General features: G+C 37.0%; 1 protein-coding gene and 1 long non-coding RNA gene across 3 annotated transcripts in view; one reads left to right on the forward strand and one right to left on the reverse strand.

Moving 5' to 3' along the window:
* Positions 1-4188, reverse strand: part of LOC123937583 — a 31167-nt gene extending 26979 nt beyond the window's left edge. For both annotated transcript variants that reach the window (XR_006817497.1, XR_006817496.1), the window contains exon 1: positions 4137-4188. This is a non-coding gene — a long non-coding RNA (uncharacterized LOC123937583). The remainder of the gene's footprint in view (positions 1-4136) is intronic.
* On the forward strand, positions 190-26828 carry CXXC4 (CXXC finger protein 4). The gene is made up of 4 exons (XM_045998538.1): positions 190-417; positions 538-613; positions 3108-4453; positions 22734-26828. The coding sequence occupies exons 3-4, from the start codon at positions 3365-3367 to the stop codon at positions 22776-22778; spliced, it is 1134 nt and encodes a 377-aa protein (XP_045854494.1). The 5' UTR covers positions 190-417; positions 538-613; positions 3108-3364; the 3' UTR covers positions 22779-26828.
* Positions 26829-27053: the final 225 nt, after the last annotated feature.

Raw genomic sequence — 27053 nt, forward strand, 5'->3', positions numbered from 1 at the left:
TAGGTGTCCACGTCCCTGCGTCCTCCTCACCTCGGCGCCAATCACCCCCCCGCCCCCGCCCCCAGCCTCCCCACCTCCTCCCTCGCCTTTCTCTCGCGCTCCCCTCCCCCAGCAACCACACACACGCACACACACACAAACAGAGAGGGAAGGGGGGGGAGGGTGAGAGAGAGAGAGAGGGGAGAGAGAGAGAGAGAGACTCCCCGGCTCCCTCCCTCCCTTGCACACAGCGACTGGAGACGGACGGAGAGCAACGCGCTGGGAGAGGAGAGACCACCGAGAACAGCCCCGCGCTCTCACACATACACTCACACTCGGCTCTTTCCTCTCCCCCCACCTCCTCCTCCTTCCACCCCCACCACTTACACCATCTCCTCCTCCTTCTCTCTGCAACAAGAAAAAAAAAGCCATTTACAGGTATTTTTTTTTTTTGATCCGCATATTTATTTATCCCCCCCCCAACAGTTTGTTTACAAGTATTAAAGTTGTAATTGGGAGCTGCCAAGACACATCTGGATTTGTGTTTCTTTGTGTTAGGGGGTGATGTGCAACTAATTAAAGGCAGACTAGCAGCGTCTGCAAATTCTAAGGCTCCCCAAATAAAAAGAGACTGGTAAGTGATTGTTCTTTCTCTTTCTCTGGCTTTTTTTCTCTTAAATGTTTGCTGTCCGTTGGGATTGTAAAAGTAGATTATTAATGCTGGACTCCAGCAATAAAAGGTGTTGCTGTATTAATTTATTAATTAATCTGCACCCGCCCCTCCTCCTGAATGTTAAATATGACCTTTGATCTTTATGTCTCTGGTAGACCAGACATACAATATTAGGCATGTACAGTCACATTGTTTAAAGGCAAAACAGGATCATGAAGTATGGTTGTCTAATTTAGCTTTGGAATAGGACTATAGTTATTTGTGTGTGTTTTATTTTGTTTTTTAAAGAAAATCCAAACAATAGCTGTGACTTAGGTACCTTTTTCATGCTCCAGAGATGCATTGATTAAACAATAATGACCTGGATACTGGGCACAATCATTTTGTACAGTTTCTGGTGGCATTAAACCTTGAGGGAGGAAGGGGGAGGTGATGGCAATAAGAAAAGCAAGGAAAGCTTCTGTTTGCAAACAGCACTCTAATACTCTGGAAAGGGGACATTAAATTATTTCTTTATTTGGAACAAGGTCAGAAGACTAAAATACTGAATTTTTTTCTCTGCACTCAATGTGATAGCTAATGCATGGTTGGCATAACTAGTTTTTACTGAGTAGCAGTTATGGTCTTGCAGTTACAATGTGATTCGCAGAAACTGAAGCTATATGCATATTCTTGCTGTGTCTTCCCCTACCCCCTTCCAAGCATCAAGAATATTTAGCCAGGAGCATTTTGGGGGCACCCTTTGTATTGCCATCAGACCTCTGAAGGGAGCAGTTTTCCCTAATGCGAAACCTCAGAGGTGGTTCCTGAGTGATTAGGGACTTGCTGTGATTGAAAGATGCCTGCTAGCTTCTAATCCAGCCTGGGGTGAGGTTCCTTATCTTGATTTACTTTGCCTAATAGGGATTTGTTTACATAAAGCTCTCTTTTTAGGGCACCTCATCAGCAGGTCTTGAAGTTTTTGCACTTGGAGTTTGGGCATAAATGGTTCATTAATCTAATTATAAGCATAATTACTATAATTGATATCCATTTCGAACTGAATATTTGAGACTGAGACTACTGGGCCCCCATTTAGAATTCCCTGAACTCCACATTCCAGACCAACATGTGGGCTTCAAAAGATGTCACAGAAAGATATTCTGCTCCCCCCCCCCAAAAAATCTGGAAACAAAGAAACTGGGTTTTTTAGGTTAATATACACTTTATGTCTTTGCGTTACTTCTTAAAAGGCTGAGATGTGCCTCTTCCTCTGTGATAAACAACTAAAATACCTCTTCCTAAAGCATAATAATGGCCTGTAAGCAAAGGTATGAATGCAAATATCCAGTTAACATTAAACTTTCCTCTTAAAAAGAGCAAAAGAAAGAAAATCTTTTTTATGGTTATTTCTTCAAGTAAACAACACCTTAAAGGATCTCCCTCCCCATCCCACCACCTTTTTACTCAATGTAAAAACCAGTGACTATTAGAGATCCTTAAAAAGAAAAAAAAGGAAAAAAAAAAGTCCCATGCTTTCCTCTTGTCTTGGGAAGAGACAGGAGTCTCCATTAGGAATTATTGGGAATATTCTTAAAGAGGCTGCAGGCACTTGGTTTAAAACGGGTGACATTGTTTGTATTATTAAAAAAAAAATTGTATCTGGTCCATCTTTCTTTTCTTTATTTCTTTTAAACAAGTAGAACACCACCCTCTTACCCCCACCAAGCCCCACCACCAAATGGCTTGTACAATTGAGACCTGTCCTTGGTCCATTGAATTAAGACCCTAACAGAGCCAGCTGTGCTGGGATTCAAACTAATGACCGCAGACACAGAAGGACACTGTGGCAGCTGGTAGTTCTTTTTTCCCTGCCTCTTTAGTTCAGATTGTATGTGGGCAGTCTCTTAGCTCTCAGTTGTATTGTGTTTGCTTACAGTTTATACTCGGATGTATTGTAGACTTTCTCAGTACTTCATTTGCTAATTTCCTGTTCATTTTCCTCATAGGGCCATTGCTGTTTTCTACTTTACAGCATTTGCATGCCCAGGCAGCACTTGTTCACACATTTCATAATGTTTAAATGCCCTCTGCTTATAGGTAGTATCGCCCTCCCACCCCTGATTTGCATGTCTTTAGCACTCCAATTGCCCTTTTCCCTCGGCATTTGTCACCCCCGTCTTTCCTCTTTCCCTGGGTATCCTGGCTATTAATACATTTTCTCTGGAGGGTTATGAGAATAGGGAGGAGGAGCTGTGGTGTGCTGTGGGGAGGGAGGGAGTGGGTTGGGAGGGTGTGAGGGGGGTGGGGGGAATGGCGGGGTGGGGGGGGTCGCGTCTTGATGATTGTCATGCAAACGACCTGACGAAGAATGTGGGAGTTCTCAGTGTCTGCGGTGGGGTAGCGAGGGAAGCTGTTTATTTATTTTTAATCTTTTTCCTCGTGCAGCTCGTTGGAATGACTTTCTTTATTTTAGTTGTAACAGTTGGAGGATAATGCTAAGGAAGACGCTGCCTGGGAATTCACCGTCTGTGGAAATGCGCCCCAGAGAGGAATAAAGCAGTCCTCACCTTGCTTTCCCCATCCGGACCTACTTTCCCCTCCCGCCTCGGCCCCCACCCCAACACCACCATCACCCCCTTCCCTCCCCCCCACCTCCCCCCCTTTCCCACCCAGGTGCCGGACCAGGCGGTCCCCACTTCCACCCTGCACCCCTTCTTCCCCCCCTGCACCATGAACACCAATGTCTGCGTGGAGCCCGGGCCGAGCCCGGAGGCCCCGGGCTTGCCCAAGGAAAGCCACCTGCCCGAGGGGGCCCTGAACAGCCTTGTGGATTACAACTCGGAGATGGAGCGCTACCGCTCCTTTGCCACCTCCTTCTACAAGACCAACGGGGGCGCCTTCCCGCAGGCGGCCAAGATCGCGCGCATCACCACCCCCATCTTCCCCAGCAGCGCCGCCGCCGCCGCGGCCGCCGCGCGCATCGGCATGTCCCCCTGGAACTGCGACAACGCGGCCACCGCCGCCGCCGCCACCGCCATGCTCTGGGGCAGCGGCGGGGGCGGGGGCGGCGGCGGGGGCGGCAGCGGCGGCGGGGGCGGCGGGGGCGGTGGCGGGGGCGGCGGGGGCGGCAGGAAATCCTCCTCCGCCGCCGCCTCCTCCTCCGCCTCCTCTTCGGCAATCCTCCCCGCCGGCGGTGGCGGCGGCGGCGGCGGCGGCGGCGGTGGCGGCGGCGGTGGCGGCGGCGGCGGCGGCGGCAGCAGGACCAGCATGCACCACCGAAACGACTCCCAGAGGCTGGGGAAAGCTGGCTGCCCGCCAGAGCCGTCGTTGCAAATGGCAAATACTAATTTCCTCTCCACCTTATCCCCTGAACACTGCAGACCTTTGGCGGGGGAATGCATGAACAAGCTCAAATGCGGCGCTGCTGAAGCAGAGATAATGAATCTCCCCGAGCGCGTGGGGACTTTTTCCGCTATCCCGGCTTTAGGGGGCATCTCATTACCTCCAGGGGTCATCGTCATGACAGCCCTTCACTCCCCCGCAGCAGCCTCAGCAGCCGTCACAGACAGTGCGTTTCAAATTGCCAATCTGGCAGACTGCCCGCAGAATCATTCCTCCTCCTCCTCGTCCTCCTCAGGGGGAGCTAGCGGAGCCAACCCGGCCAAGAAGAAGAGGAAAAGGTGTGGGGTCTGCGTGCCCTGCAAGAGGCTCATCAACTGTGGCGTCTGCAGCAGTTGCAGGAACCGCAAAACGGGACACCAGATCTGCAAATTTAGAAAATGTGAAGAGCTAAAGAAAAAACCTGGCACTTCGCTAGAGGTCAGAGGAGATGATTTCTTGTTTCCCAGTCTCCCCCCTTCCCTCCTCACTCCCCTCTCTTCTCCCCTTCAGGGCTTCTTGTCTGGCTTGAAGATGCAGTACCCCTTTCCTGAATCTTCATTCAGGCTGTAAGATACAGTTGCAGGTGGTTGTGAGGGCACGGCCTCTTCACCACCCTCCCCAGATGCACTTCGCGTGGAACTGGCCTCCAGATGGGGGGGGGGGGTGCGCCCCTCCTTTTTTTTTTTTTTTTTAATCTGCGGTGGTAAAGTAATGTAATTGGTTTAAAAAATCAGAAGTTTCACATTCAGTATGCTCAAAAATGCCTCTTGGCGGTTTAATATGCCCCCTCCCTCTTAGTATTAGTTTTAAAAACATCTCTGCCCAAAGGATTGGACATACCACATTTCATATACTTTTATTGGCTAAGAGAGACTTATTAGTGGCCCAGTTATTACAGTAAGGACACCATTTGTGGCACACAAGCCTATGTTTGCATTAAGACACACACACAGAGGAATCTTGGAAGCTGAAATAACATGGATTCAAAAGGGTGTTCTAACCCCTTCCAGAATAATTTTTCTCTTCACCATGATAAAAATGTTTCTGTTTCCCATTTTCTGCATATCTGGTATTTTTTGAGAAAGCAGAAATAATATAGAAAGCTGGACATCACCTGCAATTTTTAAGGGGGTGTGTCTTAAAAATCAAGGGACAGAATGAGTTCATTTCAGACAGGTGATGGTAATTTTATTTAAGAATTGTTTTACATAGTCTCACAAACAAATGATTACTAAAAGTTGGTTACCAAAGAATATTTCCTTTGGGCTCTGCATTTGACAAAGTAACCATTTTGTGGTCACAAAACTGTTCTATAAATGAAGCACAGTTTTGATTGATACCCTAGGTAGTCAACAATAGTTTTTGGGTTTTTTTCCTATATGTACCGATTGTCACTAAAGTAATTGTTAAATTAGGCTTTTAATTATGTTAAATACAAAGAGTGATGTGTTTGGTGGGAATTTCATATGGTAACATGATCAAAACAAAAAGGGAAAAAATATACAATCATAGGTAAACGAAATGATTTTAGTGGCAGGTTTAGCAAGATGTATGAACAAGTAATCGTATTTAGCCCCTTGATATCATTTACAGAGTAGGTGGCAGGATGTTCATATATACTTGAGAATATAGGTGGTAGATTTAGCATTTGGGAATATTCTATGGTCTGGATTATAGAGTGAGATTGGCTCTCACAAATTATCATCAGAGGGGCACTTGCACATTCTTTTTAAAAATTATGAGCACTGCTTAAAGGAGTTTTCTCCATGAAGGACTGGTCTTTAAAAGGATTTTTTAAAAAGGAAAGTTAAAGAATTTTTTTGGAGGCTAGAACACAAATAAGGTATAGTTTTTTTCAAGTTTTATGAATATGCAAGGCAAATAACATTTTGAGATTAAAAAAAAACCAGTATTATATTGATATCGTTATTGATTGTGATCAGTTCCATCCAAATGTTACATGTACTCTTTATAAGAAAACCCATCTCTTTGTCGAAAGTTTGACTTTACTCCAGGGTGGTTTATTACATTTCCTTTGGCAACACTGCTTAAACAAAGATAATAACAATTATAAAAATGCAGGTCCCTGTATTTTGCTGGTGGCAAAAATTCCTTTTTAATTTTTGAATTCCGTTTTCTGGGTTAGTTTGTTGTAACTTACCTCTAGGTCTCTAAGGCCCATGGAAGTTAAAATTCAATTCATACTAAATTTCCTGTTAATGCCCACTTGATAAGGACTAGATGGTTTTTATTTTTCCACTTGAATTGTATAGTATCTAGAATTACAGATTTCATGTTGCTAGTAGGCCACATCTTCAGCTACACCCATGGCACTGCCTTGTCTTGATTTAGAGTATGCAGTGGGTAAGACCACTGAATAACTCTGATTTATTTAGTAAATAACTGCTCTGCAGGAGCTTAGTGTAGGTACCAATAGGTTTTCTGCACAAGTTTCTATGCTGATGTATCATTCTAGACAAACTTCATAAATCCCCCCCCCCTTTTTTTCTCCTTTGTGTAGTTTTCCCACAAACTGGTTGTGATGCTTAAATTCCTTAGACATTTTGATCCCATAGTAGTACATTTTCTTCTTCTTCTTCTTCCTCCTCCTCCTCCTCCTCCTTCCTCCTCCTCCTCTTCTCCTTCTTCTCCTTCTTTTTTAATCCAAGTTCACAACAGTTCTGTTGATCTTCAGAAAATGGGGTGTGGGTGAGAAAGGAAACACATCCCTGGCTTTGTAGAGCTCTCTGAAGATGTTTTCCTAACTACATACCCCTTCCTACCAGAGAATGGGGTCATGGTTCAAGGCTAAGTTTGTTAGCAGAGTGATATTTGGTAGAAAGAAAAAGTTTGGTGGGGGAGGGGTTGTTTTGTTTCATTTTTTTAATTGGCTAAGATTCTCTCTAAGTTATTTTAAAAAGGCAATGGCAGACATAAGCATATGTGTAACCACACAGTTATGGCTGTAGGGAAGCAGCTGGATGCATGTCAGAGTGACAGGGTTTACATGACTGAACCAAAGCTGGAGCAGTGTTTGCTGGTTGGTGAAAAGTCCCCTGCTGACCTGCTTCCCTCTCTAATTTGGTTCCTGTAAGTTATCATCATCTGTGGAGATGTTTTAGAGATTGGTTAGACTCCCTAGATGAGGACAGTGATTTGGGGATTCATTATGGATATCACCTGTGGACCTCAGGCTTAAGTTCAGTAGTTTGTATTTGTTGGCTTTAAATTATGGACACCAATTAATAGTTGCATCATAATCATTAGTTATATTCTGATTTATCATTTCAAACCTCATGCGTCCTTCTTTCCTTTGACTTATTCTCATCCCAAAGGCTGGAGGCTTAATCAGATTTTCAGGGTGAGTAAATTGAAATTAAGACAGACACATGGAAGTGTTGGGAGTCTTGCCCACATTTTTTTGAAGCCTGCCCTCTGGCATTCCTTTTAAAACAGCCTTACTTATTTTCACATTTTCCTGCTTAGTCTCATGTTAAGAACATCTTACTGCCTTGGAAATATGTTTATAAAATAACATCCTTGATAATATTCCATAAGATAATAATACACATATAACAAATTCAGTTTTTCTGTGATACTGTGCACTGTATATTTGCATAGAACACTGTTCATTTAGTCAATTATTACATTAAAAAACTATCATTAATTATTCAAAGCAGTTATTACAAATACCGTATGCCCCTTCTGCAACAAAACTTATCTTAAAAACTTGCATCCTAAATGATCAATATCAAGTTGAGAGATTTTAATAAACATGTGATTATGCATTATGATAATAAGTTACATAATAGCACTTTGTCTCATGCAAAAGTAACAAATCCTTCAGTTTTCATATTTGCTGCAGTTACATTTCTGATATGAAGATCTAACTTTTTAAAATATCCCAACTCGATATGGCTCAAGGGATAGGATTGTCCCATGGGCAACGCCAGCCTCTTAGTGCCTGAACATTGTTCAGGTGACATGATTGATCTCTGTGGGACAGCATTAGAGACCACACAGATCTGGTTTCTCTCCCATTAGCTGATTTATGGAATTACATTAGTAAGCAACACCTCAGGAGATTTCCCTGCCCCCACCCTTGGCTCTTAGCTGTAAGTTACACGCTGCCACCATAAGTTAGAAGAAATCATTATAGTAAAGAGACTATAGTGAAGAGAAAACGGAACTTCAAGAAAAAGGGACAATTTCAATCTCTTTTCTTAAAATCTTTCTCTCATTAAAACATATATCTACTGAATATACAGGCCAACAAGTTAGGTTGAGCTACTAAGGGGTTTGGTGGAAAACACCCAAATATTGTCCCAAACTTGGTAACTTGATTTTTTATTTTATTTTATTTTATTTTATTTTATTAAGATGTTATTTATTATTTGACAGAGAGAGACACAGCGAGAGAGGGAACACAAGCAGAGGGAATGGGAGAGGGAGAAGCAGGCTTCCCCCTGAGCAGGGAGCCTAATGCAGGGCTCCATCTGAGTACCCTGGGATCATGACCTGAACTGAAGACAGATGCTTACCGACTGAGCCATCCAGGCACCCTGATAACTTGATTTTTTTAAGGAGTATTTTAGGGTAAGAGGACACATTTCTTTATATATGCCATTAAGTTCCACCACACAAAAGGCAGTCATAAAATTCTGGACACAACATTGTCTACAAGGAAGATGGTACCTGTTTCCTAAAGAAATTTATTTATAGACCATATGTAAAATTTGTGTGTCCTTCAAACCCATAACATGTATAGTTAAATAATGAAAACAGCCAATAATTGAACATGTTATAAGTTTTTGAAGTTTGGTGACATTAAAAAAAATATATAGGTAAACACCGGCGTTTCATATCTTAAATTGAAACATTCATCAGTTTGTCATTTTTGTATCACAATTTAAAAACGAGTTCTCAATTTTTAGTTTCAAAAACCAAAAACGTACTAGTATAAAAATGTAAATTTTTGTTTTATTATCAAAATGCAAGTATGTAACTATCAAAGGGAAAGAGGAACGTTGTCAATTAATTCAAACAATTAATTCAAACTAGAGTGTAATACAGAACTCATGTAGGAAAAAAGATCCTGAGTTTCATAAATGGTAAGAAAAAAGTTCAGAAAAGTTTAGCTTTAACTAAAGACAAGTAGATTTGTAGTCAAGTCATCAAACTGTAATACAAGTTCAGTGAGATTTTCCTTCTATCGCTACATTTAATACAAGGTAGTCAAAGTTTTTTTTTTTTTAAAGAACCATGCCTTTTTAATAATTCCTAAATGAAAATAATACCCCACCCATTCAAATAGCATATAAATTCTAAGCAATCTTTTGCATGGCAATTAGGAATAGTAAAATAAAAGTAATTAAAATCCATATGTAAGTTATCTTCTAAGAATGTGTGTTCAACTGTCATCAAACAAAATACAAATAAATAAGCAATCAGAAAGCCAATCAGAACAAATCAACAATAACAACTTTAGACTAATAAGATAAAAATATTGTACCTATTAAATAAGAATGAAAAGAGTATCTAGTGATTAGGAACACAAGGGTTACTTGATTTTTAGACTTTTTGCTGATGATGACTGAAGCTACCTATTTTGGTTAATCCCTCATTTCCCTGGGTGAACAGTTAGGAGTTTTGACTTATAGATTGGCAGATACAAAACAAATTAATAAACTAGTCTATACGACTAAAACTGGAAAGGAGTAGTGGAAGAAGAGTGGGCATTTCATCCACATTGGCTCTAGTTTGCCAGGTTGGAGACTGAAGATCTATGGGGAGGGTGATCCTGACAACCTTGTGGAATATTCTAAGACTAACTAAGACTAAGACATGAAATTATTTGAGTCTGTAGAAATGTGTTTTTAAAAACGCTTTTGAAGTAGTTGGTGCTTAGAACTGTTTGAACTCAGCTGGTTAGATTATCTGAATATATAGTTCATTTTTACCAGAAAACAACTCACCTTTAATTTTGCTTTGAAAAAGTGTAACAAAATGTCCCCCACTTTCCAATAAGTTTCACAAGAGTGGATATGCTTCCAATTTTTTTACATGTATTTTTCCTCACATTATACAAAATGTTAATCTAATTTATTCATTGCAGAAAAATATGTAATCAAATTAATAGGTTAAATTCAACATTTGCCCATGTAAATATATAAGTTGGATAAAGGACTACATCTCTCTTAGTTTTCCTTTATTTTAAAGTTAATCTTTAAAAAACAAAAAAGAACCCAAAATAATGGTAAAATTTTTTTTGTTTTTATGTATGATTTCAGTCACCAATTAAAATGTAGTCTAGGGTCTGTAGAACACTCTAGAAAATATCATTTTTTACAAAAATTTGTTTTCAAGGATTTTTTATTATAGTAATCAGTGTAAAATTTGAAGATCGTGCATAGACATTAATTTTGTTCCTTGTGCTGCAGTGTTTCTGCTCATTCTTAACATAGTTTTTCATCTGGCATTATGCTATTATCCTTAAGAGTTTCAGAATACTTGGGGGAGGGGCACAGGGGTGGCTTATCCTTCAGTCATATCTTGTTCCATCACATACAAACACCTGTCCTGATGGTGAATTATTCTGCACGGTAATAGGAAAGCCTGCCTCCATTCAGCATCGTATGTTTCCTGTTGTTTATTGAGTTATGTTGCACCATACTTCAGATGCGACAGCCATTTAATAATGTTGAAGACTTAGCTCTGCAGGGGCTAAAAGGATCCCAGCAGGCTTGTTAACTTCTACTCTAAAACATTATGAGAAATATTTTTTTTTTCCCCTCTGTGAAACTTCGGGTCTTTCTCTTTATTTTAACAGCATAAGAATCCAAAACCAGGTATGAGAGTGAGCCTGTTAAATTTGTCCTGTTTTACTTTTTCTTAATATTTAAGACATTGATTTCACATTACATTTCTTATTCAAAAGAAAATGGCAAAGCAAAAATCACTTTTTCAAAAAAGTAGACTGAAGATGTAGTTCTTTGGCTGATATAAAACCAGATAGAAATTGTATTAGGAAAGCATACTACTAGTTTCTTGGTTTTTTATTTCTTTTTTAATTAAAAATTATATTTGGGCCATATGACCACATTTTGATGATGGGTTATGAGAAGTGCTAGCAGTATTAAGTAACTTACAGCTGAAATTAGGCACATCAGCATAACTTCTCTGAACTTTGTTTCCCCATCTATAGAATGGGGATAATAGTGTCGATTAGCTTACAACTTTCTGATACTGTATGTCAGTTAGTGTACTTTGTATAATGAAAGATGCTATGCAATTTCTCATTCCTATAAGTCCTCAATGAAAAGTAGAGAATAAGACAATTATGTTTACGGAAAAACCCATCCACCACAGGTTTCTTATAGTTTTCAGAAATTAAAGCACAGGCAGACTACATTATGGTTTGTGTTTTCTGAATTTTTGCTTTAATCATCAAGTTCACCAAATATCTGGCTTGAGTTCACTTGGAAAGAGATAAACCTGATAAACCAGTTTTCCTTGTTCTTGTACTTGCACTGTCAAATACCAGGAAAAGTGCACGAATTGCCTGGTCAAGTCAGTCAGTGTGGTGAGCCTTAAACAAATTAGTGCTCTTCCTCCTTCCTCACCAAAGGCACACCATTGCCATTAATTTCTGTAACACCTGAGACAGAGAGAGAGAGAGAGAGATTGATTGACTTTAACACAGCACCTTCCTTTGGCTACTATTTTCTTTATTTGGATAGACAAGAGGAGTTAGTCTAAAAGGGAATTAGTTTAAGAAAATCATTGTAAGAAAGAAATGGTTAAATGCATATAAATTCTAGTTGGAAAACATTTAATAAATATTGGAAAGTTTTACAGTTACTTTTATTTTGAAAGATAAGAGTATAGGAGATAAAACAGGTAGATACACATTTTGGGATAAAAAGCAAAGTAACTATGCAGTGCTTTCTTTTATTAATAAGGAGAAGGTATTTATGAAATAAAGAAAGTTGGTGAGCAATAATAGAAAAGGCTAATGGTTTTTTTGGAGAAAACAGTGATAAGCCCTAAAAAATGTGGAATACTAATCCAGAAAGCACTAAAAATCCAGGAGAAAGGAACATTCAAGTAATGCAGTATCTAGAAGGAACTTTGTCAAGACAGGATATGGATGCCTGATTTCCTTTAGCAGTTATAGAAGTTTTGCAGAGAGTGGAAACTATAAAAAGAGGAAAGATAATATTTTTATGACTTCATTCAGTATATTTGGTTTGGGAGTCAGAGCTAAAGCTCAAGTTCAGTGGAGTGGCAGCTGAATCAGAGACAGGGAAAACAGATTGTGTTATAGCTGATGTTATTATTTTTTACTTATGTCTTTGAAACATTTGGTAGAGTAATTCCAAAGTGTAACTAAAAGAGAATGCTTCCAAAATGGGTGGAAAATGGGATCCCATTTGGATCTCCTCTGCATCTAAATTCATAGTTTAGAGGACATTCTTGAAAATGTGAACAAGTGTCAAACTGGGGAAAACTCTACTGAAAGTGTTGTTTCTTGCCCAAAGACTTGGTGGGGGGCGGGGAGAGAAGTCCTGGATGATTGATAGAATCAAAAGGATAGAGATCTAGGAGGACCAGAGGGGAAGGGGGCATATGTTTATAGATCACGAAGACTCATGGCCATTTCTGTGTATTTCAGCAAATCTGGTAAATTCCAGAGAAGATATATTTTTTCCAAAACCTTTCAGAGTGGAAAGAGATAAAATACATTTTAAAGGAAAAACAGACTATTTCAATTTCACTGTGTGGAAATGATGATTACGATTACAGGTACTGGTGAATCAGTGACAGGAATGTAACTGTGCTGGGGAAAGACTTGTCTATGGAAAGTGTTCTTGTGTGTAGGTTAAATGAGACCAGTGATGGTTTTAATGGAGTCAAGAATAAGGAAAGAGCTAAAATTCTCAGTTGTATGTAGATAGATGAGAAGTGAGAAGGTGTGGAATCCTCTAGTAAACATTAAATACTTTGTGTGCTCTAATTTTCATCCATGAAAAACAAAATAGAGAACACCGGCCTTTTCTGTCCCAAAGGAAATACAGATTGGATCTTGCAATATAAGGCTGCTCTATAGAGTTAAGTTCATTGTGAAGTGGAGTGGTTTTGGATTTTCCTCATGTGATTCTCTTCACACGAGTATGTTATTTGTGTGGCGTGGAGCTGTGTTTTTCAAACTGCTGGTGACAGAACATTAGTGGTCCATGTGTTGGTTCACCACGAGGATTTTCAGAAACTAGAATAGAAGAGAGTGGAACATAAAATATATGAGTGCAGCACATATAGTAAGAGTACATATTGTGAAACTTCTGTTTCAGTTTGTATGTACACATAAATGTATGCGTATGCATGTACTAGGCTGCTATGTAAAATGTATTTCTGAGTGTTGGTTGCAGTAAAAAAGTTTGAAAAACACTAGTTTAGTGACAGCAACAACACTATTGAATGAGACTGTAGTGAGGAAATAAATTACATTTGTAAATGGAACAATGTTAACAAGAAAAAGAGTAAAATTTAAACGTATTTCTATAAATAGTGTGTCTTTACTTCTCCTAGGCAGGCCTGTACCTATGCTGTATATTCATGAATACATGGTGTGTTACTAAGCATATAGTCAGCCCTTGATAGATTCCATTCAATTGGACAAATCTTTAGGTAGGAACTGCTATTTTTTAAGATTTGTGATAAGTGCTATGGTTATATACATACAATTATGTTTACACACACACACACACACACACACACACATTTAAGGAACTTACACTTCCTTTATTTCTGCCTTTTGCAATACCCATCTAAATGCCTAACTCTACATCTTAGTTTCCTCCAAGATGCTTAGTTCCCTACTTACATTCTTTCAGTCCCAAGAAATGGACAAATGAAAAATGACATAATTGAATTAAAATGATATAATTTCTCAGGAAACGTCTCATACCTACTTAAAAGCCTTGGGATTCCTTGATGCGTCCTTGGCTTAGTTCTTCCCCAGACCTAAATAAGAAATACAGGTTGCCATTTGATGATCTCTACCTGGTTACCCCATGTGATTATGTGGTATTGTATTACATTTGCTATTAGTAGAATTTTTCAAGGTATAAGGAAGAAAAAAAAAAATACTTGCCTTGAACATTTGAACATACTGAGAATATAGAGTATGACTTTTAATTCAAGTATATCTTGCAGACTGGTGGAAATCCTTGTTTGCCCTGAATAAGAAAGGAGGGAGGGAGGGAAGGAGGAAGGGCAGGCAGATGTAGTGTTACAGACCCAAGAGAAAGAGAAAGGTGCATACTGGTAGAATGTATTGTCATGCCCAAGGTCATCTTCTTGAGTCTGGTTTAAATAAGAAATTAATAGAAACAAAGTCTCAAAAATTTTGGCAAGACACCATGAGTCTGTCTGGGCTTAGGCCCACTAGAACCCTTCAACATTTTTTCTTTTCATTTACCACAGTGGAAAAAGTAGTTTCACTGAAACTAGTTTCCACCCCAACCCCTTCTCATTTCTCTTAAAGAGTAATTCACTCAGGTCTTCTGTTAGAAACATAGAAAAGCCAAAGTGAGAAAACATGCTCCAAATTAGCCATGGTGTTTAGGGAGATAGAGGTCATCCTATAAACAACTAATTCTTCCAAAATATCTGTAATTTTTAAGTGTTATGTAGAGAATTTCCTGGAAAATACAGAATGCACATATGGAAAAGACTCCAGAAAAAATGGAAGAAAGATGATTAATCACTACATCTTATAAATTCTATGCTTGAAAAAAGTTGGGCTTATCAGTTGACTCTGCTAGTTAACTTTGGGAAGGTAGCTATGTTTGCACAAAGACGGGGCACAAGATACTCATAAAAAAGAAGTAGTATATGGAAATTCTCTGAGGTGAAATTCGAATCTAAAGATTTGAGAACTTGCTTTAGCACAAGATATGCTGATATCATGGTAGTGTAGAATGCTTAGAGTATATATCCTCTTAATGAGCAAAATTAGCCAAAATGTATTTCTAAAGAGTAGGTAACACGGAATAACTTGATAAAGTTAAATTATAATAATTGTTGATTGTATACCTTTTAATTTCATTATTTAAAAGGAAAAAAAATGAGAAAGACCAAAAACTCAGAGTGATTGTCAATTTGAGTATTTGGTGGATGGCAGTTATAATTGAATGACAATTATTTAAAAGGCACTTTTTTTAAAAGAAATACTGTAAAAGCTACATGTTATTCTCAGAAGTACAGTTTTAACCAAGTGCATTATTTTGATGATAACATCTTAATGACTGAAATATTTGGAATTTACTCTAAATTCCTCTAAGTAATTCATGGACATAAAACATACTTTGGTTTCTGGGCTAGGTCTATTGAAGTGGTTGCAATTTTGTCATAGAGGATTCTAAACCAAACGAAATCCAGTGACTACATCCAAGATGCTAAGGGCTTAGCCTAAGGGGGGAAAAATTATTAAAGTTATTTTCACTTTTTATATAATATAAAAAATGAATAGTTCTCAAATTCTTCTATCTATAATAATTCAAAGAGAAGCACTATAATTTGAATTTCTTATAGAAGTTTGGTGTAACTATTGTATTTAATTTGAATACATGTTAGAGACTGTCCAAATCATAGCTTTGATCATTTTAAAATTTCACCTCTTAATTTTTTTGTGACCTCCCATTTTCTCATATTTTACAAGAATATTTCTTCTTCTCTTCAGTAAAAAAAAAAGACAGTTCACTGTCTGCTTTAAAATTAACCAAAATTTTCAAAATTGTCCAACAACTTTATCACAAAAAGAATGCTGGTGGTTTTTCAGTAGCTGATTAGCAGTGATCTCACCTAAAGGCATTGTTGCATTAAACAGAATTAGTAGAGTGACTTTGAGGGGAGGTAGAATTATCCTACTTTTGTCTCTGCCAGGTAGATAGGTGATAGGTAGGTAGGTAGATAGATTAAGATTCATTTATCACATAACCACATATATTTGTGTATATATTCATAAATTAAATATAAACATATGGAGCATATAAAAACTGTATTAATCCTTCTTGACAGTATTGATGTTATTATTCTAATTTTTGCTTTTTAATCTCAACTTTACTTTTAATTTCCTTTCACACTCCCTGTAAGAACCTTTAGCATAGAGTTACAAATACTGCATAAAATAATTTTTTCAAAATCACCCTTTTAGTTGGTGAATCATTGACCAACTTTCCTCTTTTTGCTTACCCTGATATCATTCTATTATAGTTTACTTTTATATTTCCAAGAACATTTTAATCACTAAACAACTCATTTATCAGACAATAAATTTATTTATTTGTTAGAATGCTGTGATTTGAAGTGTTTTTACCAAAGTCAGTTAAAATATAATCCTGCTTAGCATTAATCATGAGACTTGCCTAAATAAAGTAGTTGCATTAGATACTGGGGCCAAAGGTGGGCACCTTTTTGGTCACTTTTGGATGCATGTAAATCACGGTGGAAAGCTATTACTTTCCTTCCTACCAACCCATCCCCACCCTTTAGACACACACATTCAGACAGTTGTTTCCCTACCTGCTCTACCAGCACACTGATCTGACTTAACATCTGTACAATGTAATATAAAAATTCATCTTTCCATCCGCAAAAGTTGGCTAGGTTTATCTTCTCAAGTCATGCTATCATCGCCTAAAATCATGCCATCACAATGGTGATGGTGAGTGTGGAGGTGTTCATGGTGGGGGAGTAGGGAAGAGGAGGAGCTGTCAATATTTGCAAAGTGGGAAGAGTAGCAGGAGCAATGGCCTGCAGAGAATGGATCCTAATGAAAAAGTCATTGCCAGTTTTCCACCATTAATTAGAGAAATCCTGGCCCCATACATGTCAAGTTGAAAACCAAAAAAGTAGAGTTCTCCTTATAATCATATTTAATGCCTCCAAAAAAATTGGGTCACAAAAGTAATGTAGTTAACCTATTTGGTGCTTTCTCTCTTTTAGAGAGGGATCTAATATTCCAGTTAGTGATAATTTTGGTAGACATTTTTAGTTTACATCTGGATAATGGCCAAAATAAAATGTAGGTATACTACTACTTATACAGTCATATGATAAATTAACTTGAATTAGGAGAAGAATTAATCCGATACATATCTCATATGTGACGTATGTGCAATATATATCACATATGTGACCTCTATCATACATATGATATATATTACATAATATAAATGACATATATATTATAAAAGGACAGAAAAAGAAAGGTGTAATCTAAAAAGTAGAAAGTGTTTATTTTAATTGAGGTATTATTAAAATATAAAGTTGTTTTTTATTATAATAACAATAAGTTATTGGACTGTGAGATTATCGTATATCATAAATTAATTGTTCTCTCGATTTACTGACCTATTCTATACTTGTGTTTGCTATTAATTCTAGTAAAGTTAGTGGATTACTGGTCTATGATTTTTAAAATATTAATTATAAATACGATATAGAAAATATTTCTGCTAAAGACATTTTGGAGTATCTCTAACATTTCCTAAGTATCATTTTAGATCATAATTTTTACTATCATAATTATAACAATATTATAATTATAATTATTAATTTTCCAAAGACTTGTATTAATGTGCATGTGTGTGTATTCACATTCACAATATTGTATACATAATACAATTTTCCACTTCTCCAAGTAGGTTTTGAAATGTTGTTAGTAGAAAAATTTGAGACTTCATATAACTTGATGTTTTAGCATTCTTTGTGAATCAAATCAGGAAAAAAAGTAGTTTTTTTTCATCATCAGGAATCTTTTGTTGTTGTTGTTTATGCAAAATACTACAAAGTTTTAATGTTTCATATGAAGCTAAAACAAAATATAATCAAATATCTAAAGGCAAACAATGGTACCTACTCTTACCTTTTGTAATATGTACTCTCTATTGTGAAATTTCAGTGCTTTGTTGAGGTTTTCAAGTTCTAGCGTGAAGAGGTCAATCAAATGCTGTGAGGTGCTCCAATTTCAAGGTCTTAGATGGTTGGAGCCTAAGAAACTTACAGGCGACTCCTCACAGGAATACACTATTTCAGAAGAGTGGCAAACTGCAGTTTGATATTGCTTTGGTTTTGACTGGAAAAAGCATACTTCACATCATTACAGGAGAATCAGAAAATGATTGGATGACTCCTATTTCTTTAATAACAAATGAGAAAACAAGAAATTATTTTTGATTAGCTTAAGAGCAGTGGTGACCCAAAATACTGACTGCAGCTTGGAAATCATTGTATTAGAAGCATCCTATTTCACAGTAGAATTCTGAAGGCCTAGGGGAATCACCACGATTTTTGGATTAGAAAGTATATGAAGAGGGGTGCCTGGGTGGCTCAGTGGGTTAAGCCGCTGCCTTCGGCTCAGGTCATGATCTCAGGGTCCTGGGATCGAGTCCCGCATCGGGCTCTCTGCTCAGCAGGGAGCCTGCTTCCCTTCCTCTCTCTCTGTCTGCCTCTCTGCCTACTTGTGATCTCTATCAATTAAAATAAATAAAATCTTTTAAAAAAAAAGTATATGAAGAAACATTGGAAAGATATATTGAACTTTAGTTACAGAATTTTCTAATGTCATAATAATTACCTCAATTTACATAGCTTTATGCATTCTGAAGAAGATTTTGGCGTAGAGTTGTCTTTAATTTGCCCTTCGAAAGTTCATGTTGGGTTTTATTAAAATGAGTTTTGTTTAGTGCCATGCTTTACATATTGTAGCTAAATATGAATAGCCAATCCCACCTACTTTCATATGGAAAGAAGTGTAGATATCCCTTTTACAGCTTCCGGGAGGTGAATTTTTATTCGACTCGCCAAGTTTACACAAGGGTGTGTAGATGCTTGCCCAGCCTGAAGATACCCCTACTCTGCAGACACCAAAGAAGAAAAATTCTCAAATTCTTTAGGTGGCAGCTTGGGAGATTTTAAAATTTATTTTAGGGTGTTTAAATATTTCTTCATTGCTGATTTAACAAAAATTAAATTTAAATATACCTCTGCTGAAGATATATTGATAACTTCCGTTTTCATTTTTTTAAGTATGTGTTAACTGTACTTGGGCTAAGTCATTTAGGAAGGAAACGGAAGTCTTGCCTTTAAGCTCATTAGTTTAAGGTCTTCCGTATGTGGCTCTGGCTTTCTTTCGTGGTAGGAATGCTCTGCAACACGAGGCTTTACAGCACTACGGGCAGGAGAAAGGAGGGCTGCGGGTTTCTGCACAGGCCTCCTGGGAGCAGAGGCTGCTGTGTGTCAGCATTCGCACCTGCATGAGCAGTGAAGGCTGCCTTAAACAATGCTGATCCACTCCATTCTATTCTTTACCTCCCCGCCCCCTTCTCTTCCTAGGGAATCTGGCTTTCCTGTCACTCAGGATAACGATTTCCTGCAAGCATCACCAAGATCCAGAAAGTCACTGTAATCTCATCAAGAGTGTGATTTCCCAGCTGGGACTGTTGAATTTATATAACCCGAAGATAGCTGGTCAGGGTTCTTAATCCTCCCGGCTGGTGTGTTGAGCCCCATTTGAAATAAAATTCCATTTGAAATAAAATTCCTGTAACAAAGATGACCTCGTTAGTTGACAGAATTAGAGAAGGTAGGTCCCCAGATTAGTGCAGACTTCATCAAAAACCTATAATTTAACCAATATTTTATGTATGAAATCAAACAATGTTGCTTTCCCCATCGTGACCAAAAAGAACTCAGTCCAGGTGCAAAGTAAATTTCCAGTGAATTTTCATGAGCCCAGTGAAAATTGGGCAGGAGGTTTGGGCATACATCTTCTGCTCTGTGTGGCCTATGGGACACTAAGGAGTTGTGTTACTTTTTTAACCCTGAAATAAAATTTAGAGAAACCTCACTTCAAGCTTGTGGTGAATGCCTTGATAATTTGTTCTAATTACTGCACTAGTAGATTTCCTGCTTTCTCACACATTTTAAGTGATTTCCCAGCAAATCATATTTAGGCTTCATGATCTCAAAAATCTTAATATAAGGGAGAAATATTTTTTAAAAGATGCTTCTCTGCTTATCTTCATCCTTCCCCTGAAGCAGTGGACTATATCTTTATATATGGAGATACATACTGGCCTCAATGTACGCATACTAATATGCAAACAACACAGTTCTTTATTTTGTGACAGGTTGTATTAGTAAAGGAAACCAGCTCTCTGCTTTTCTCATATTTGCATTATCTAATTAATTTTTGGTGCTAACAAGCACTGAAGACTGATTATCTTTCTCCTCACAACCATGACCTTTGATCTCAGGTGGCATTTTATGAAGCTTGCTTTCTCTAAATAATGCAAATAAAATTTAGTAATGAAAAGGGGCACAGGAAGAGCAAAGGGTTGGAAAAGAATTTTCAAAATGTATCCAAGACATAAGGAGTTCACCTCATTTAAAAAAATGTACTCCATACATTTTTCTGTTTGTCTTCATGAACATATATGTTTATCAAGATACAAGATTATCTAAGTATATATACTTACAGTCTTGTTTCCAGTTGGCATCTGAAAGTAAATTGGCATCTCTATGTCATATTCTATACATGTAAATGTGAATATATATGAATATATATGCACATGTTTATTTTTCATATGTGAATCTTTAATTGCATGGATATGTTTGGATCTGACTTATCTTGTTAAAAATGACTACATTTATATAAGTATGCATACTTATATAAAATTTATTCTTAGTTGGCATCAGGCAGCAAGCTTAGCATCTGGTATGAACGTCTAAGTTTTCATTTACTGCTTGTGTGTGTGTGTGTGTGTGTGTGTGTGTAAAGTATGAATATTAGAATGAGTATGTTCCTTATTGCTTCATATACTTCCTTTAATAATGACTAAATAAATGTAATGAACACATACAATTACATTTATCATTCAAAAGTTTGTTTTCAAAAGTGGTAAAGGGGTTTTTCTCATCAACCAAATCAAATGACGGGGATTCAGATACTCATAGCGAGCTGAAGAGAAAAAAACATTATACCATGAGGAGTAAAGAGTAAAATATTAATGAGTACTACTTATATGGGAAAAATGGACTTTCTTGCTTGCATTTTTAGAGAATACTTCACAAATTAAATATATTTGCATGTACATTATACAAACTTGCATTACAATCATTACTTTTGGGTGCCTGGCTGCCTCATTTGGGAGAGCAGGAGATTCTGATATTGGGGTCATGATTTCGAGATTCACATCGGGAGTAGAGTTTACTTTTAAAAAAATCATTAGTTCTTATACTTTCTTTGGAAATCTATTGTGTTGACTGTGAGGACAAGTTTTTAAAAATTCTTTCTAGTGCAGATAGTGAAAAGTGGCTTTGCTTTCAAAACAGTTTTTTTTTTTCATTTGAATTTCAGTGGACATCTTAACCAACTAATATACTTTTATTTTTAGATGACATTGTTACAGCAGCACTGTGTCAACCAAATAAGTCAAATGTGAGAAAGTAAATAAAAGCTAGCCTCAATTATTAAAGAGTACTTAGAGTTGAATTTTTTGTGTATTTTCTGAAATATGAAATTCAAGTGCTATTAACACAGTCTTAAGATGTGTTTTTAAGAGGTGCGCGTGTGCGTGCATTCGTGTGTGTGTGTGTGTGTGCGTGTTCTGTCTTACCCAATAATTTGGTAGCATTCAGCAAACCAACTTATATACCTACTTATTCTTGGCAGCCATCTTGTATTCTGCACAGGACTGTTGGACAGGTCTAAGGAATAAAATCAGCCCTCTTTCATTTGCCCCTATAGGAAAATTTAACTTATTGTTTCTTATGTACCTTCAGTATGTTCTCATGTGATTCTGTGTTTTTAAAGAATACGAGTATAGTATAATGAATTACTGTAATAGTAATATAGAAAGTTCAAAAAGTAATATAGAAAATTCAATACTTTACTGTTCTTCTGACAAAAAAAAAAACCCACAACACAACAGCATAACTTTAAGCATTTTGTTAAAATGATTGTTCATACTTTTGTTGCTAACTTAATACTCCTTTGGAAACTATACTCTTTTTATGGTGAAAAAGGATAGTTATGCTCCACTGAGTGTCATTGGCTAGTATAAGTTTGTTTCATACATATAACATTAATTTGTTGAAAATGCAGACTTTAAAATAGTGGCATATGTTGTCAGTATAGTTCTCATTAGATTATTTGTAGGAATGTTTAGCATTAGCAGTTGTTAAATGATAGAATTAATATCATTGTAATATTTGTTGTTGTCTGTGGTAAACAAAATTCCCCAGAATAAAAAAATTACTTCCCTGAATTCTCTAAATATCAACCTTACGTAGGATGCGTATGTATGCAGCAGATACAGACTTTCTGGCTGGACGTCCTACTATTGGCTAATAGTTTGAACCTCCCCCTTTATTCCGATGGTTGTCCATGTTCTAGGCTGTATTCCCTGTATTTTTTAGACTAATGTGTTTTAAATATTATATTCAGTAAATTAGCGTTAAAGTCAACATCCTAATTTTTGTAATGTTCCAAGACTGAACATTTCTTTTTTTTTATTAAATGTTGAAATATACAAGTCATTATGTTGTGTATTGCTGACTAAAAATATTGCTGAAGTGTAAAGGAGAAAAATCTAATTTTATATTGGCATAGAAAGGAAGCTTAACTTGTTTTCTTGCTCTTTTTTTATAGAGAACACCTGTTCCCAGCGCTGAAGCATTCCGATGGTTCTTTTAAAGCAGTAGTATATCTTATTTTCAAGGCATTTGGAAGTGAAGGGCAAACTAATGTCTTGTTTTAAGAAACTGCTTAGTTCACCACTGAAGAAAATATCCAGATATTATTTTCATTTCATGTATAGGGGTTTCTTCCAAAAAAAAAAAAAAGGAAAAGAAAAGAAAAAAAGACATATAAAAATAATCTGGGAGCTTGGGGAATTGGCCAGTCTATTTACTTTCAATACACTGATTCTTTCTTTGATGTAATTTAGCTATACTAGTGAAGTTGTTGTCTATTTTGAAAGTGGCTGTAAAAAATAAGTTTGGGTAAACCCCTGCTGTAAAATCATGTATCTTTGCAAAGTACATATCTATACTTCATTTTCAAATATATGTGTTTCAGTACTGTAAACTGTACAGATAGCAGCTTGTATTTTGTGTGTTTAGACACAAGGAGACAATCATGTCTGAGCATCTATGGAGATTAACAGTTTGTACACAACAGTATGGTTCTGCGAGTTAAATCTGGAGCAATAAATTTTAGCTTTAAATATTTTTTGCCAGTTGTTTCTAGAAGCAGCAACAGCAGTGGCATGTTTTGCCATGCATCTTTCCGTAGAGACTTGATGCCAAGTTTTACAAGACGAAAAGATTATGATGCATCCAGCAATTACCTTCAGTTGTGTTGTTATAAGAGGGGAAGATGTTATGAAAGTTTCAATTAATCTTTTGAGCACTATATTAGAGTAGTGGTTATGCACTTGCATTGCTTACAAACGAGCTGTACAGAAGGGTATACCTCCCAAATACTTAGTGTAGTTGACTTGTCTTGGGTTGCACTGTAAGGCGGAGTACTCAGAGTAGTTGGAACATGCAGAATCAGTTGTATAAATTTAAAAAGAAAAAAAAACAGTGTTTTCTAGGATACAGAGAAAAGTATCATATCTTAGGGGGAGAAATCCATGATGGACTTTTTTTTCTCAGCCCAACATGGGTTGTATGTATTTTTTTTTTTTTGTTCATATTTTGTTCTTTCTTTTTTTTTTTTTTTTTTGGTAGGAAAAAGAAACACTTAATAAAATGTACCCAGATGTTTTAATTCCATGTATGATATGAAATGGGTAGTTTGTTTTAAAATTTGAATACATAAAGATTCTTGCATTGAGGCACGACTAGATATATTCTTTAAGTTAAAAAAATTGAACACATTCGTAAAAGTGAGGCTTTTAAATTTCTTTTTATCTTCCTTTCCCATAGCCTCCCAGGTGGACCCGTGGCCTTCCCCTAGGCCCTCAGTGGAATGTTCCATTGCTCCCATTTCCATTTTTGTCCCTTGATGCTTTCATTCCTGAGCAGCCGGGTCCACATTCTGTGGAATTCCATAGTACAAACAGCCCCAAACACAAAGGAGCTAATGCTTCATAGGATCTGTGCTGTCCTTTCACGTAGGATTTGGTGTTCTTATGGCCATCAAGGTTCCTAAGGCTGTCCCGATAGGACAGATATTAGTTGTGATGCCATGATATCTAGGAAGTTTATTTCATTTTCTTTTTCTTGCCAGATTATAAAGACAGTTTTCATCTTGAGGAATAAAATAGAATTTAGTAAAAATACATGGAGCATCGAAGTTGCCATGTTACTGTAACTTTTGTTCTTTATCCACCAGCCAGCTATTTTAGCCTGTGACAGCCACTAGTCTGCTGAAAAATGTTAGCAAGATGGATCATGCAAAGAAAAATAACTTAAGAAGAGAAAGGGTGATGAAAAGGGCTGTAAAGTTTTAGAAAAACTAGCAGATTAATAATTTTGAAAGGCTAGTTGTAGTTGTGAATGGGAAATAATATGACAGGAGATTTTAAGAAAACCAGAAGAAAGCACTTCATCATCAGAGTCTGGGAGGGAGGGTGGAGAAGTTACCTGCAAACGCCAGTGCGAAGAGCAAGTGACTGAACCTGGCTAGAGGGGGATCGCAAGGCCTCCAGTTTCGGTCCAATGCGCTTTTTAAGGAAAACTTACTTCATGTTTTACACCTGTCCCTGTTTCAAGAAGATCATTAAATCTTCGTAAGCTAAAATGTGCTGTATGTTAATTCTGACATAGCTTTCTGCTTGATGTATATTCCTTTGAGGGTTTCTAGTTAGAATTTCTGTTTCTGCTGTGGGACCAATGAGAACTATTTGAGTTCTTTCTCATCCACTTTTATTTGATTTTACTTCCGTTTTTTAAGCCAGTGTGCTAATTAATTACAAGTAAGTGAAAACTTACTCTTACACTTGAATGGTAAGTTTGCCTTGCTTTTTGGAAAATGGTGATTGTTACAACAGAATTGAAGCAAACGTCTATGCAGGCTGCATTAGGCATACAGTAACATGTAAAGATCTCATGACAATGTACTGAGAGTCTAAAATACATGCTAGTATTGCATGTCTTGATGTGTTTTTATTTGTTTTCTTAAAAAACTAATGAATCTGTATATTGTAAAATGTGTTGTTTTACATGTCAATTCAGTTTTTTAATGAAAGAAAATCTGTTGATGATTGAAATGGAAAAGTGCAGCTTTTCTTTAATTCTCTTAAATGTCTTTATTCTTGACATTGTTCTTTTACACCACCCAGTTTTTATATTTTTGGTAAAACTCTGTTTATATAATGTAGGGTACATAAAAAGTTCTCGTTGGTGATGTTGAAAAAAGATGTTACTCTTCTGTCCTCCTTTTGGTTCTCTTCTCCGTAAGTCCATATACTGAGAACTTGTAAAGCATATCATTATAACCCCAAGGGAGTGATTTAAAGGTTTACAATTTCCACGGTTCTAAAATACCAATGAATGTAACTTTTGGAAATTGTTCAGTGTACATTTCATATTCGGACCAAGAAAATTCAGAAGATAGCAATCAGAATATAGATTGTGGCGGACTGTACAATTTAAAAATTACATATCAGAGAAGTCAAATTAAAAACTTTGTAAGAGAGGTTCAAACATGCACAGGACTCTTAACCTTCTCTAGGTGTAGACAAGGAGATGCCACATTCTTCCAGCAGTTGGGGAGAGCTGGAAAGTATGCAGGGTGTTGGTATGAAGAGCCAAGAACCATTTTTCTTGTCAGCTGTCACTCAGCACCCAAATGTTATAAGAACCTCATAATGCAAACCTCCCTCTCTTGAGGCCTTCAGACCAAAGTGGCTTTCTGATAGATTTTGCCCACCTGTGTACAAGCAGAGACATTTTTGCAAATGAGAAACATACCCACCCTTAGGAGAGAAAATAGTGAAAGTCTTTCTCCAGTGTAAGAGTATATAAAAACATCTCTGGTTGCTTAATCCCCAACACCCAACTTCTGACTTCTAAACACATTTATAGGGAGCAAGAGATGGTGGGTTCCCATGAATTAGTGTGAAGCAATCACTAACAGAAAAGAATATTCCCTTCCTTTCATTTAGAACGCCTGGCATGTAAGTTGTACAATTAATGCTAAAGCATAGAAAGTCTTTAAGCTGATAGTATCTGTAATCAAATAATGAAAAAAAGGAAATCAGTTAAATGAGCACACTATTCAGGGTCAAACGTGTTCAGCAAAAAGCTGTAGTGGGTCTTTGATCATGGTTAGATTCACAGTGATATCAAACAGTTGGTTCTCATGTAACAGCTAAATGTTTCAGATTTTGTTTTTATTAAATTTGGCAGTTTCACACTGAGATCTGTATTCCTAGTGAATAAAAGACAGCTACCATGTGAGGAGGGATTCCATTTTCACAATGGCAAGGAAGTCAGATATTTCAGGAACATGGGCCACAAAATGTACTCCTTTCACAGCGTTCTCCTATTCTGAACTGTGCAGTCATCTATTAAATTTTCTAATAGATATTTGTGTAAGGTGTATGTATGCTTGTGCAATTATTAAAAAAAGCAGTTTTGGAAAACAGTGTATTTATTAAAGAAAATTACTTATGGGGCATGTACAAAACTGTAAAAAAAAAAAACTTAAAAAAAACCACATTCAATTTGCCCAGTAAAGTTGTTTTTGTGAAATTTCTGTGTTGTTGAATAAAGGACTTTAGTATTCAAAATATCTCTATTTTTCCATGAAGAAATTTTTATTTGTGGGAATTGAAGTGATGAACATATGATCCTGAAAATCTAATTTTGTTTATGATAAAAAAGTTTATAATTCTACACTTGCCCTTATGTCAGCAGAATGAATACTGTATATAAATCTTTCATAAAATATGCCAGTTTTGTTCATTTTGTTTTTCCTCATAGATTTTGTCTTTCTCATATCTTTAAAGAAAAAAGA

The sequence above is a fragment of the Meles meles genome, chromosome 2, assembly GCF_922984935.1.
Source record: "Meles meles chromosome 2, mMelMel3.1 paternal haplotype, whole genome shotgun sequence".
Taxonomy (NCBI): Eukaryota; Metazoa; Chordata; class Mammalia; order Carnivora; family Mustelidae; genus Meles; species Meles meles.

Coding starts and splice junctions, on each gene's coding strand:
- CXXC4 (XM_045998538.1), top strand. CDS start 3,365: ATGAACACCAATGTCTGCGTGGAGCCCGGGCCGAGCCCGGAGGCCCCG. Junction 4,454..22,733: donor AACCTGGCACTTCGCTAGAG/GTCAGAGGAGAT, acceptor CTTTTTTTATAG/AGAACACCTGTTCCCAGCGC.